The 15,241-nt window shown below is 44.4% G+C and overlaps 1 protein-coding gene across 1 annotated transcript in view; it reads left to right on the top strand.

Annotated features, from left to right (window-relative positions):
- FBXO15 (F-box protein 15) overlaps positions 1 to 5,886 on the top strand; it is a 45,940-nt gene extending 40,054 nt beyond the window's left edge. The window contains exons 8-9 of the mRNA XM_023512361.1: positions 268 to 392; positions 5,620 to 5,886. Coding sequence (XP_023368129.1) covers positions 268 to 392; positions 5,620 to 5,886 — 392 coding nt within the window. The remainder of the gene's footprint in view (positions 1 to 267; positions 393 to 5,619) is intronic.
- Positions 5,887 to 15,241: the final 9,355 nt, after the last annotated feature.

Genomic DNA, 15,241 nt, shown 5'->3' on the forward strand with positions numbered 1-15,241 from the left:
TGTCCCCTCCAGTGAACCCAGTGCTGTCCCCTCCAGTGAACCCAGTGCTGTCCCCTCCAGTGAACCCAGTGCTGTCGCCCTCCTGTAAACCCAGTGCTGTCCCCTCCAGTAAACCCAGTGCTGTCCCCTCCAGTGAACCCAGTGCTGTCCCCTCCGGGGAAGCCAGTCCCTAGCAGGTGGAGCATCCTTCTGGAGCTGCTGCCCTGAAGATGATTGGTTGTTCCATACTGGGATATAGTAACTTAAACAATCTTACTTTCCTTTCAGGAATCATTGAAAATGGATATGTGAAGCTCATTATCATAAATTTTAAAAATGACAGAGAACACTTACCTCTCATTGGAAAAGTTGGCTTCTCCTGGAGAACTGATGTTTTTGATGGCTGTATAAAGGTAAAAAACAGTTGTTTTCTTTTCTTCAAGTAACATGGTTTCTGTATAATAAAAAAAAGTCATTTGGCTGGCGAATGCCTGTCATCTCAGCACTCTGGGACACCAAGGCAAGAGGATGGCACCCTTGAGCTCAGGAAAACTCCTGCAGGAGTGAGACCCCCATATCTACTAAAAACAGAAAAATTAGCTGGGCACCATGGTGGGCACATTGCAGTCCCAGCTACTCAGGAGGGTGAGGCGGGAGGATGGCTTGAGCCCAGAAATTTGAGTTTGCTGTGAGCTAGGCTGATGCCACAGCCCTGTAGCTTGAGTGACAGACTCCATCTCAAAAAATAAAGTCTATTAAAACGTCTATATCAGGGGTCATCAAACTTTTTAAATAGGAGACCAGTTCCCTGTCCCTCAGACTGTTCGAGGGCCTGACTGTGGGCCCCGGGATGAGTCGGCTGCTAAACAGGACAGGCAGCGTTGGCAAAAACACCCTGCAGGCTGGATAAATGTCCTATGCTGTCTGCATGTGGCCCATGGGCTGTTGTTTGAGGATGCCTGGTATGCTTCCCTTAAAGTTCAGGGTTTATCGTCCTGGTTTCTGAAGGTTTATGCACCTGCTCTCAGCCCTTGACAGTGAATTCATTTGTCAGTGCTTATTAAGTGCCTGTTGTTTTCCTCCCGTGTGGTGGAGGAGGAGGGGAAGGGAGCCTATAGCAGTGTTTCTGGACAGTGTCCACCCCACCCAGACCTTGTGTGTGTATGGAGAGAAAGTGGAGCTGAAGGTGGGACCAGGCAAGTAGCATCTGCTCAGAACATTTCCATCACTCGTATGCCTGTGCAATCAACTCCTGTGACTGCAGGGGGCCTCCTGTGACATGGCTGTTTTGACGTGTACGGACGCCTTGTTAGAACTATTAGTGATGATGCCTGAGACCAAGAACATTGTCTCTTGAGCCACTTCGTACTTGGTACAGTCAGATGCTTTACTAATTCTTTTCATTTATAAGCAAATGTTTAAACTTTGGCAAAAGTAATATTTATTACATACAGAAGCATATCATTTCATGCCTTTAAGAACACAAACCTGACTTCTTTCTCTCTGATGGATTTAGACAGGGCTTATAATAAAAACGTGTACTAAAATAAAATATTAAAATCAAAATAGACCTTGAGGACCAAGAAACGTGGAGTATAAATATGGCAAACTTCTAAAGGGTAAGCATGATTTTTAAAAATAATTTGTGTTTGGGCGGCACCTGTGGCTCAAAGGAGTAGGGTGCCGGCCCCATATACCAGAGCTGGTGGGTTTAAACCCAGCCCCGGACAAAAACTGCAAAAAAATCAAAATCAAAATAGAAATAATTTGTGTTTTCTGGCAGTTTACAACCAAATGAAAGTTGTCATTGGGGGCCAGGGAAGTTTAGTGATTATATGAATAAACAGCTTTATCCTAGCTCTGATCATTAAAAACAAAATCTCCAATGGACTCTTATGTAGGGCAGACTACACTATGTAATGGACCAATCCTGCTTAGTATTTGAGCAGCAAACACTCTGAAAGATTTCTTAGAGCATATCTCATAGAAGTTTCTTCATATAATATAACTTCAAAACTGGACTCATGTAGGCTCCAGGTAGTGTGAACATGTGACTCAGGTACATAGGCTTCCGGAACATAGGGGATGGATTGTATGTACCTAGACAGTTTTCCCTGTAAATTCGTTGACTCAGATGGGCTTTGGCAGAAGATAGAGAAAAACTTGTACCCTCAAAAACTTGTACCCTTTCCCTCAGGCCTGGAGGGTGGCAGGTTGATTTTGCATTTTGCCCTTTATATTATTGGGTATTAATACTAAGCTGTCCTTAGAGTTCCCGAAGGAAGAACAGTCAGCTGAGTGTTGTCACATTCCTGTGTTTCCTGTGCAGATCCGGAATTTCCCTCCAGGAATCTGATGACCCTAGGTATAGTGGGTCAGTAAAATTTAAGAAATTACCTTTAAGAAGTTAAAAACATTTTCTTACATGTAAGGTCATAAGATGAAAGAAGTTTCTTAGGAGCATATGACCATTATTAACAAAAACAAAAATAAAATAAAAACCCTGTTTCTCTTGGAAATTGTAGCAACAACTTCTGGTGAGGAGCCATCTAACATTGTAGCTTATAATACCCCTCAGAGCAAAGGCTGGTGAGAAAGTGTGTCACTGAATCTGATTCTGGTTGCCGGGACCAAAAAAGTAAAAAATATTAATGATGGTGACAGAGGATGCTATTTTGTTGCATCGTGTATATTGAAGTGTTATGTGGTCATGAGAGGAATGTCTGGTGTCGTAGGGCCCTTTCTGTTCCCATAAGAATCTTCCTCCCTGGAGCTCAGAGTAGAGTGACCTTGAATGCTTGGAATGTGACTTCAGCAATTCCTGAGTTCATACAGTGTATTATTAGACTTTAAAAATTTAAAAAAACCCCAATCACAGTATAAGCAAATTTTTTTTCCTTTAAGTCAGGTTATAAAATCAAGCACATGTTAAAGATGCTTCCAGTGACTGCACGTTAGTCATGAATCCACACGGGGGGTGGTGGTGGTGGTGGTTACAAAGTGCTTTACAATCTCATTATGAACAGTGAGGCCACCCTATCAAGGTACCCTTGCCGTGATAGTCAGTATGATTCAAAATAAATACTCTCCTTGTCTGTCTTCTCTCATTTGGCAAGTTTTTCCCTGTTGTGTTCCTTTTACTTCTTTCTTTTATGCTTTGGTGGTTTGTTAATGTTATTTTGACAATACTTCTAAACTAGATAGGGCATGGCATCAATTTTAATCTGAATGGATCTTTGTGGTTTTGCCTTACGCAGGAATTGTTGAGTGCAGTGGGGCACTGTGGGCATATCGTGGGCCAGCTTGTTGTGGGCAGCTGAGCCTCAAGAAAGGAGTTTTGGCCACTTGCTGCCAAGCCCTGCGGCTACATAGATTACTGAGGCTTCTGATGCCACTGATCCAAACCCATAGGGAGGACAGGAGGACAGGGCATCCCTGTGTGTGACACTGACACTGACTTTTGAACCAGGCATAGTTCATTTTGTAGGTAAGCACTGTGACCTTATTTTTTTTTTAATTTTTAAAGTCTAATAAGGTCCTCTGACTGCCTGAGGTGACCCTGCTGGACGTTCTCAGTGAGTGACACTGACTTAGGACTGGATCGTTGGAAACAGCTCTCTGACTATCAGTGGGAGGTGGGCATGAGGTTAGGCCAGGAGATGCATTGTGGAGAAGCAACTGAGTGCAGGGAGATGCCTTGGACAGGGTAGAGAGGAGCAGCCAGGTGACAGGAGTGAGGAGGGAGAGGCCTGTGTACTGTGCTGCAGGGTGGGGGGGAACCACAACAGGTGAGGATACCCACTGGCCACACGTCTGGCACCAAGGCTGCCTTCCTGCCTACTGTTACTCTTGTGCCCGGCAGGGGCTAACCAGGGAGGCAGAGGGAGTGTGATGGAAGTTGGGGCTGAAAGGTCATGAGGGGCCTTGAAAGCCATGGAAAGAATTTGGATTTTGGTTCGAGTGTCCCTGGAAGTTGTTAAAGTGTGCCTGTTGTGCCTTAGGCCATTTTGTAGGTTACGGAGAAATTGGAGAAGGCTGGGATTTTAGAAGGAGGACTCAATCACCCTCAAAAGTCCTCTTCTGACATTATCACATTGGTGATTAGGTTATGATACGTTAATTTGGCGGGGGGAGGGGCACAAACATTCAGGCCCTGGCACCTGGAATCCAGCAGTGGCAATGGGAATGAGAAAAGGTAAGTCAACTGGAAGGACAGGCAGGAGGTGGGAACAGAAAGAGTCTGTGTTGTCTTACATGTGGAGGGTGAGCAGAGGAGGGGCCTGCGATGATGCCCAGGGTTAGGTATATACAGCTGGATGGTCAACGGGGTGACATCAGTCCCTGAAACAGGGAGTCCTGGGAGAGACTCTCTGGGACGATTAGTCATGCTCAGCACCCAGGATGTGGAGTAGGCACTTGGAAAAGAGGTTCAGCCTGGAGATGTGCTTAGATGTACTTCTGGGAATTGCTGGCACCTTGGTGATAGCTTAAGTTGTAGATGAATCCCATTTAGGCAGAGGGATTACGCTTGGTGAAAACGGGCTTAGGACCAAGCTGTGAGGAAGCCAACAGTGCGGGTCGTGGAAGGCTACCACATGGTTTGGTCTGGAAGCATTTGGGAAGACGGTTTTTCAAAGATGGTGGGCAATGGGAAAAGCTGCTGAGACGGAGGCTAACAGGTGTTCACTGGTTGTAGCATCCTGACAGAGACCTTTGGGTCAAATGTTAGAGGGAGGATGTCGGGCTGGAGTAGAGTAAGGAGTGGTTGGGAGTTCAGGGAATGGATGAACAGGTGAGGACAGCTTGGGAGGCGTCTGTCTAGAAAGGGAGGAGCAAGTAAGGGGTTATGGGTCTGCGGGAGGTTGTTTCTCCCCTTTTGTGAAAATACTGGGCAAATGTGAAGTGTAGACATAGAGGAAGTCATTGAATGAGTAAGTGGAAGACAAAAAGCCACAGATAGAGGGGCCTGAGGTGTTGACTTTGGGAGCAACGTCTGGAGGTCTCACTGGAAGGAATGACTGAGGAGAACGTGAGATTGTGTAGCTCAGGAATTGTGAGTCCAGGGTATCAGATGGCTCCATGTGGGTCCCTGTGGGTGTTGGAGTCACCAGTAGTGGTGATCTCTGGGAGAAGGTAAGAGGGAGGGAGACAGAAAGACTGGGGCCAGTGTCTTGGAAGGAAGGGGTGGGCGGAAGGTTGGCATATGACAGCAAGGGGGAGGGGCTGAGATTCTGCACCTTGAGTGGAGCAGCTGGTTTTGTACCAAATGGGCAGCGATGGGCTGCTGGTGGTAGTGAGGAGCAGTGGACTGGGCCACAGTTGGTGTGTTTGTGTGGCACCTGCTGCCTCTAGACCAAATGTGAGTTCCATGTTTGTTACACACTTCTCTGCCATCCTGGCTCTGAATACTAAACTGTATTCAGAGAATATTTGAATGAGAATGAATATTAGGTGATAAGATACATGCAATCCTAACCCTAGTCTAGAAGATAAAATAGACCATGAAATACCAATAATAGTTTTGTGGGTTTTGATGTCACACACAGTATTTTAGTTTTACACAGATGCCTATTTTTCTGTGAAAATCAGGTCGAGTTGGCTGTTCCCCTTACATTTGTAAATCTCTGTTTTATTTTGTAGAGCTGTTTCATAATGGACATAACTCTCTTGGATGAATATGGGAGGCCCTTTTGGTGTTTCAGTTCCCCAGTCTGCATGAGACCTACCACACCCTCTGACGGCCCCAGTTTCCTGGGACAGACGTACCATGTGGAATACGTGGACACGGAAGGACAGGTGCATGTGGAGCTGGTGTGGATAGAGGAGACGGAAGAGTTCTTTGTCGTCAGCCTGGTCCTTTACCTGAGCATAGGAAAAATAAACCACTGGTTTGGGACAAAATACTGAAGGTTAGCAGTAGGTGGCAAGTTAGTGTTGCTATTTAGTTGTTTATTTTGGACTGCCTAGCTTCGTTCTTGGTTAGAAGTTAAAATAAATTATACTGCTGTGGTCTGCTTGCCTCCTCCTTATTTCGTATTAGAAATTATGATTTGTGGTTCATTTTTAAGTTAGTGTTTAAGTGATTAAGTTATTTTTTAAAACCACATAAATAGCACAGTCCAATGCAAATTTACTCTCCTGGCACCTTAAAATTGCAGGATGATGTAAGTTGGTCTTTACATTCGTTATGAGTCATTTTAATCTAAGGATTTGCATACACGAGTTCTGGAGTTTGTTTTTAATCTGGCAGTACTTTCTCTGTTGTCTTTTTCTCTTTTATTAATGAACTATTGTTCTTTCAGGATTGATTCTCTGAAATCTCTTATCTTTTCCATCTTGTTTTCTATATTTTAGTCTTTTGTTCTGCTTTTTGTAATATTGCCTTCAATTTTGTTTTAAAGTTTTATTGAATTCTTTTTATTTTGATGATAATGTTTTTACTTTAAGAACTCATTTTTTGTTCCCTATAAAGCATTTATAAATATAAAATTTTTATTTTATAAATAGTAATGTAAATATAAATTTTGTTTTATAAACATAAAACAAATATAAAATTTTCTCTGAAGCAGGTGTGAGTGCCCTTTCTATAACGGGCCAGATGATAGCTTAGGCTTTGTGGCATCTGTTGTAACCACTTTGCTGTGCCACTGTAGTGTGGGGTCAGCTGTCAGCAATACACCAATGAACAAGTATGGTTGTGTTCCCTCTGCACTCCAGCCTGGGTGACAGAGCGAGACCTGGTCTCTTAAAAGTTAAGTTTTACTTTGTTTCTATATACAAAGGTAATAAATTTAAATAAACATATATAAAGCAGAATATACGTGAAAACCTTCTCTCTAAACTGCCCCTACTTGTATTAGCGAGCACAGCCTCCTACCAATTGGATGTGTAGTTTTCACATGGAGGAGGAGCTGGATGGGAACAGGAGGATGAGGAGCTGGGGGAGTCCCTGTGGGGGTCCAGGTGGAAGCACAGGTGTGTTTTCTTGGCCAGGGATTATTGGGGGTGACAGGAAGAGAAATGGGCCAAGATATGCAGAACATAATCTTATGGGAAAAGGATTTACACTGGTATAGATGTTTTGGTGAGCAGAGTTTTCTGATCATTAGCAGTTTAACCAGTAAATCTACCCTGGTGTTTCAGTTCCCCAGTCTGCAGGAGATCTACTGCACCCTCTGGTAGGCCCTTTATAATGCCTTTCTCCAGTTTCCTAAAGGACAACACACTTTTTAAAGCAAGGGGTTCAGTTTGATATTCATTGTTCATTTTTTAGCTTTTGTCTTTTAAAACATCCTTAAGGAATTGTACAACTACTGTTCAAAGAACTGATGCCCATTTCCCTGAATACCTTTGATCATATTTCTTTTCTTGTCATACCATAGACATGGCCACTGCAATTAGGAGATTAGCTTTGACTGGTCAACTATTATCCCATTATTAAGCCCTCATTCAAGTTTTGCCAGTTGTCCCAATAGCAACCTCACAGTACAGGGATCAGGATTGGGATCGCGTTGGCTGGACTTCCTCTTTTGCCCTGGACCAGCTCATCAGTCTTGACTGTTACAACCTTGGTACTTTTGATTGTCGCAGGCAGTTATTCAATAGAATGCTTCTCAGTGTGGGCTTGTCTGCTGTTAAGCATCTTTGGCAGGACTATCAAAGGAGTGGTGCCGTGTTCTGATGGAGGCCACGTGATCTCAGTTTCCCCCCTTACTGAGATGTTCCCCTGCAGCCACTGGATGACAGGTGTCAGACAAGCTCACGCCTGGGACCCGCCTCCTGTGTGTGCAGCCTCCTCGCTCAGGTCCTGACACCTCACATCAGGCGCCTGGTTTGTAGAGTGTAAAAGATTTAGTTGAAGCCCTCAGCACACCAATGCTTGGTGGACAAAAGGCAGAGTTCTGGGCTACTCACATCTCTGGACAAGAGGAGGCTGCCAGGCAGGTGCACAGTCAAGCGTGTGTAGTGAAGCACGTCCCGCCTAATGCAGCACAGCTGCTTGTAGAAACTCTCAGATCAGATCAGCGGCACTGGCGTGTGCTGCCCAAAGGACCAAGAACAACCAGGTCACTTTGAAGAAGCACCAGTGCGAGGCCCGCTGCACCACACGGGGAGACTGCGCAGGCCTTGGGACGTGAGTGTGCCCTTTGGTGCCGCAGAGAAGTCGACACGTGGAGCAGAGCATGGCACTCGGGACAGACCCACACAGACGGACACTGGTCTCGTGTCAAAGGCCTCCCAGAGCAGGAGGGGAAGAAGGGGCTTTTTCATTATGATGTGGGGACAATTGCATAGCCATCTGGAAGAAACAAAAGCAGGCCTACTTCACATCATGCCAGGAACACGCCAGGTGGCTTATAGACCTAAATGTGGAAAGCAAAGTTTCCAGACAATAACATGAGCCCCCTGCCACTCAGCAGCAAAAGGACAAATAACCCATTAAAAGGTGGGCAAAGGACTTGAATAGACATTTCTTCAAAGAAGTTATGCAGATGGCCAGTAGGTGTATAAAATCCTTAACATTACTCATAATTAGGGAAATACAAATTAATACCACGACGTTAGATCTCATCGCTGAGCACTTGGCTGAGCTAAGGCTTCTGTTGGCCCCACCACAGTCAGACAGAGTAGCACAGGTAGCTAGATGGGGACGTCCTGCCTTGGACCTGGGAATGTGCTGCTTGCTTGGGGCAAGGGCCAGGAGCGAACCTCCCAGGTACTCAGTATGAAGAGGTCGCTGCTGTTTGTCCTGCCATCCCCCACTCAACAGCAACACTGTTCTCTGGGCAGGCAGCTCCACACTTGTAATACAGTGAGGACCCCATGCCACACGTGACCCCAGTATGGAATTCTGCAAAGAAATAAATGTGCCATGAGAGCAACAAGACCAGAGGTGGCACCAGCACAGTGGCAACAGGGCAGAGGTCATGCTGGTATAAAGTGTGCAGGGAGGTGGACGCTCACGTGGGTTTTAGTCATGCGACAACAAGCACATGGCAACACTCTTAATGCACAAAGATACATGGTCTCTGCACGTTCCCTCTCCCTTTTCTTCCCTCCAGAAACATTAATAGGTTTAGGTTTAATTTTCTGGGAAAATATTCCATGAGAGTTCTGAATCGTAAATCAAGGCCGGCAGGACTTCACCCTGAGCTAGATAATTGTGTTCTTACTCCCCCATTGGTGCAGAGTGCAGAATGACAAATCACACAGTAATAAGAGCAGAGTCCCTCGTGGGCTGATGGACGTCCTTAGACAGTCTGGTGGAGGACAGGGTTCAATACTGAGAAACCGAAAACAGCAAAGAGCCACTTTTATTCAGGCTCCTTCCCAAATTATTAAATTCAATCCAACAAATATTTACTGAGTACATAGCAGGTGTAAATGATTGCCTGTCTCTTTGCAATATTTGCTCTATCACACTCTGTAATAAGATTTGTCTATGATTCAGCAGTCGTGGCCCTGTTTTCAACCATCAAATATCTATTTAACTTGAAGATATGCCTAAATTTTCAGAGCCCAAATTAAAGTTCCTGGGCAACTTTTTCTTTAAAATTTTACTAAAATACTCGGAGAGACTGGATAGGCAACTTTCTATGAGGAAATAGACACTCCCCATGAATTAAAAAGGGGTTCAGAACTGTTTGTCACTTGCTGTGTTAGAGCCTTAGAGAAGTGCTCTGTGTGAAGAAAGCCTGGCCGGGCAGTGGCTGTGCCGTCACAAGCTGTGTGGCTGGTACTGGGCACTGTGGAGTCATTCTCCCCCTTCCCAGCAGCTCTGCTGGAGTGCGCCTGAAGGAAGACACTAGACATGTGGGTGAGGGAGGCAGGTGCAGCTGAAAATGCTCACTTTAGAAAGTTCTGAGCGTTGTGGCTGCCTTACAGTGTTTACTGTAACCATCTGGGCGTTGGAGGGAGTAACTGTGTCCTGGTTCTAACTTTGAGGTTCACTTTCAGAATGACCTTTACGATGTCAGTTAGCAAATCTTGCTGATCAAGTTGGCATGCTAAATAAAGCCTGCCAAGGAAACAGGTTGACTTGACGAAGCTTCAGACTTCGTTACAGTTTGCCAAGGGAGAGAGATGGCGGTAATGAGTGGATGTCCTGCTGCACCTACCATGTTTCCCAGAAAATAAGACACTGTCTTATATATTTTTTTCAAGAAGACACACTAGGGCTTATTTTCAGGGGTTGTCTTATTTTTATTAAGTATAATACAACAATCTACATTTATTCAAATACAGTTAAGTCATCTTCTTCTGGGACCTGACAGGGGGCGCTGACCTTGTTAGTGGGGCTGGTGCTAGTGATGTGTGAAGTCCTTTCCCCTAGCTGTTTGCACATGTGCAATAGGATGCCTGTGACTGTGGTTACCACACGCTCACCCACGCAAGTGCAAACAGCTCAGAGAAAGGAGCTGTGGCAGATAAAAAGTATTCCAGTCTTCCTTACTGCTCCATGCCGAAATGCATGGTGTGGCTATGCACGCCCATCACTAAGTCTTATTATTGGGGTAGGGCTTATATTTAACAAATGCATAGAAATCCTCTAGGGCTTATTTTTTGGGTAGGTCTTATTTTCAGGGAAACAGGGTACACGCGGTACTCAGCCAACGCATGTCACATCCACACAAGCTTGTTGGGGTGAATGTTGTTAAACATCTTTTCTTGATTTGACTCAAATAATGAAACCACTAGAAAAGAGGTGCTATGTTTATGTAATTAGACAAGTTATTTTTAGAGGTAAATACTAGAAATTGTGCCCAAGTCTCTGCCCATAGGTCATTTTACAGCTGTTTGTGTCCAGAGAAGTTAATAGCTTAGCTTTGGGGATATACATCAGTGAAATTCCTCAGCCAGAGCTACTTTCTGGGAGATCTATATAATTAGGATGAAATTCACCTAAAAAACATTGGGATAGCCCTTGTCTACCAATCTGTGAACCTTCAAAATGATAACTCACCACTTCTGTCATTTGTAGAATTACCTTCCAGTCTGCCAATGCTGCAGACAATTTGAGAGAGGAAAGAAGAATTTATTAGTTAGCTTATCTGTCTTGTGAAAAGTAAAAGAATTTTAGAGGTTAAAAAGACCCTCCTTTTAAGGATGGCATTTTTTGTTTGCTTTATAGTTTAAAATACAATATAAAGGTAATGTGAGACCAGGTGGTGCTACTATGTAAAATAAAAACTGAGATGCAGCTATGACAGAAAATAAAATATTGATAGAGGACTCTTGGCCAAAAAAGCAAATGAAATCATAATACATTGCATTCCTGCAATCTCTCACAATATTTGAGTTTAGTGAAGATAGTTTAATTCACTTTCCACTGGGGAAAGATAGTGAATTTCTAAACTTGTCCCCTCAGATTTTATCCCAATAGCCAGTCGTGATGGGAACAAGGAAGCACTTTGTCCTCAGCAGACTAAGAGAGGGGGTGGTGGGAGAGCCGGTGGGAAGTCTTCCCCTCCAGCCCCAGCAACAACATGTACTATGTTAATTGGCAATTCTCAAGAACGTCGCAGAAAAAAAAAAACAGGTGGAGGTCATTACCTCTGACCTTCATCCAACTCCCTCCTTATACTGGCACTCATGATGCCTGTCACTTACCTGGAAGGTCTAAGTCAGGGGTCCTCAAACTTTTTAAACAGGGGGCCAGTTCACTGTCCCTCAGACCATTGGAGGGCCAGACTGCAGGCCCTGGGACGAGCCAGCTGCTAAGCAAGACAGGCAATGGCAGCGGCAAAACACCCAACGGGTTGGATAAATGTCAGCCCGCGGGCCGTAGTTTGAGGCCGCCTGGTCTAAGCAAAGGAAACTGAGCACCAGTGAAGCCTCCAGTAGGAACACTGGACTGAGGGCGTGTCTATGGCCCGAGTTTACATGTTAAGGTATCAAGCCAAGAGATTAACATCATCACTTTCTTTGATGCCTTTTTTTCATACACTAGGTTGCCATATGTTAGACTACATGGTAAAGAATTGATCTGCGTAGTTCTAGAATGAATGTAAAACAATGTGTAATTTCTGCCATGAAAAAGTAAGCAGTGGTTACTGGCTGAGTCTTTCTTTCTCATAATCTAACCTCTGTTGTCACTTCCAGTTGGACTGGGAAGAATGACAAAATGACTACTGTCTTAGTCTTCTTGGGCTATTGTAAGAAAATGCCATCATTGGGTTGCTTAGACAGTAGAACTGATTTCTCACAGTTCTGGAGACTGGATGTCCAAGATCACACTCTGACTGAGTTGTACCTGGTGAGGGATTTCTTCCTACCGTACAGACAGCTGCCTTCTCACAGTGGCCTCACATGGTTGAGAAAGAGAAGTCTGGGGGTCTTCTTAAAGGGACACTAATCCTGTCAGATCAGGGCCCCACCCTCATGACCTCATTCAACCCTAGTTACTTCCTTACTCCAGTACAGCCACATGAATATTGGAAGGATACATACATAGGTCCATAACATCAACAAAGATGATCATTAACCTTGAGTCACTCTGGGGCCAGTTGTTGAATATGTACCATTTTCAGAACCATCCAGTTAATGGATATATTGGCTGAGCTTGTGCTGAATGCCGCTCTGGCCTAACTTCCTGCTACTCTCTTGTTAGAAATATACATCAAGGACAGGGCAGGGCATCAACTTTGGTTTCTTTAAAAGAGGTTGGAAAATAGGACCATGCTGCCTTGCAGCAGAAAGGTGGAAATTTAGGTGAAAATTTTGTAAAATATTTGGCCCATTATCTAGTATTCCAACTGTTGGATGAAAGATGAGGCTGAATAGTGGAGATGGACAAGATATTAGGCTTTTTGTTGCCCTCAGGAGCATGGAAACCACAGTGCCTAGCACACATTGGATACCCAATAAAAATATAATTAATGTAATGAACAAATGAATGAAAATCTGTTATTGGTATGCCACCGTAGTCCAACTTGGCTTCGTGGGTGACTGGTTAATGGCTTTTATCTCTGCCTATTTACTATGTTTGGCAAGTTCCTTAACATTCTTTCATTTTTTGTAGGTCGAGAAGATAATTGCTATTTAATATTTGAAAAGCAAATAGATGTCTTGGATAGTGAAGGACAGTCCTGAGGCTTTTTATTTATGGCATTGTCATCTTATGTCCCCATTTAACTCTTCAACTTGTCCTTGTGGTTCTAACCTATGTAGGTGTGGATTGGAAAGCCTGAGGGACCCTGGAAAGAAGAAATTAAATGACTTCTTCAATGGGCAAGTGCTTTGGAGACGATGAAAACATTTTGTAAACAAAAGGTTTGGCCTTACACATTTTTATTCCTGGTGACCTATTTTATTAGCAGTGACAGAGAATAGGGAAGGGCCCCTGTCGTTTGTTTCTGGTTGCAGGCCAGGTCTTGCAAGGAAGCAGGTGTGAGGAGGAGGCAAGGCAGGTGTCGGGAGAGGCTGATGGGAAACCAGGTCTGGGGAGGACCTGCCCAGGAAGGATTCTGACCCAGGTAACCATTCAGGAGCTTTGGACCTCAGAGGATACTGTCTTATCCCACAGCTGTGCACTTTGGCTGTGTCTCTTTGGTACAATGAAATAAAGCCACTTTAATAATCTGAGTTTATGAACATGTTAGGGTGGGATTATGACATGGGAATCACACACATTGGGTTTAGACCAATCTGGTTTCTAGTCGTGCTGTCCCCCAGGTTTGGGGGCCGTGGACGCTGACACTGCAGTGAGGCCTCAAGTCTTGCAGCCGCCTCTGCTAGCTGAGCTCTGTGATCAGCAGGCTGGGAATTTAAGAGGCATATTTGCATGACACATTGCTTAAAATATGTTTTATGAGTGCTGTTTATGTGGTGGTGTGTAGAGTGGTCTGCCTGTCATAATTTGGTGCAATACTTCTTATTTCTTTCTAGGAGATAAGAAAAAAATGTAGGGAAGTAATAGGGGCTGGTTCTGTGTATATGTGTGTGTGTTTCTGTGTGTGGGGAGTGGGGAGAAAGAGGGAGAGAGAAGACAGCAGGAGGGAGAGAGGAAGAGGAGGAGGGGGGAAAGAGAGAAGGAAGGAAAGAGGGAGAGAGAGAGGGGGAGAGGAGGAGAGGGAGAAAGAGAGAGACAGAGGGGGAGAGAGGGTGAAACAGAAAGGGAGGGAGAGGGAGCGGGAACTTAAGAGAAAACACATCGATACCTTTGGAGAAGAGAAGGAAATATTTAAATGTTTTGAGAGAAAAAGACATGATAAAATTGAAGAAATTGTGTCCTCATAAATACTTTTTCTCTTGAGTTTTTAGTAAAGTTTTATCATTGTAAGATTATTTTGCAGTCTTGATGTAGTGATTCAAATAGAACAGAATAAAGACAAATGTGATAGAGTTCCGATGATAAAAACAGTTGGAGAGTGTCTCTTTCGAGAGAAGTCACTGATGATCTTTGGTTCGGATGTTGCTGTTTGTCACTGGCCTTCAGCGTGGCGCAGGCTGGCGCAGAGCGTTGCTTTTGGCATCTGAGCAAATTAGCTTCAATTCTACACTCTGCCGCCCATTAACTGGGTAACCTTGTATATATGATTTAATTCTCTGGGTCTCAGTTTTGTCATTTGTAAAATGTCATCTGCATAAAGACAGGAGATTTCTCACAAGATGGCTGTATTAGCTGCTGTGACAGCAGCTGCCCAGAGTGAATGAGCAGCGAATACAGCTCTCATTTCCCCGTGCTCACACTGAGCAGGGACCAGAGGGTTTGCGCCCCTGCTACTGCCCAGCAGCCGGGCTAAAATGTGAGAGGTGGCATTGCACAGGAAGGCTCTGGCGCAGATGCTTGGATTTGGCGTTGTTTCTTGTTGCTTGTTTTTTTCTCTTCTCATTCTTTTTGAGTCATGTCCTTGGAAACTGAAAAGTAACCTTTTCTTAAAACCTAGGAAGTGCTAGTGTAATGCACAGAAGATAAATGCTTTTATTGCGCTTTGCATTCCTTCTGATTTAAAATAAGTTATCATGGAAAGATTTGTTATTTTTTTTTTCTTTTTTCAGTTTATTTGGCTGCTCCAGGAGTGTTCCTGTCATAAAGAAGTCCACCGACCCAGAGCCTCTAACGGCAGCCACCTCCTCTATCTAACTCTCAGAAACAAAACCTCCTTCTCTACTGTGCTCGGTTGCCTCCCAGAACTAAAGCCCAGTCTGTTTTCCTGCCCACCCCCTTCCTTCCCCACAGTGACACTGGCCTGGATGCTGGGTGGTATTTTATCAGCTACCACCATCTGGAGTGGAGCTGTGGCTCCTTTTTTTTTTTTTT

Source organism: Otolemur garnettii, unplaced genomic scaffold (genome assembly GCF_000181295.1).
Source record: "Otolemur garnettii isolate 467f Iridium unplaced genomic scaffold, OtoGar3 scaffold00027, whole genome shotgun sequence".
NCBI classification, from domain to species: domain Eukaryota; kingdom Metazoa; phylum Chordata; class Mammalia; order Primates; family Galagidae; genus Otolemur; species Otolemur garnettii.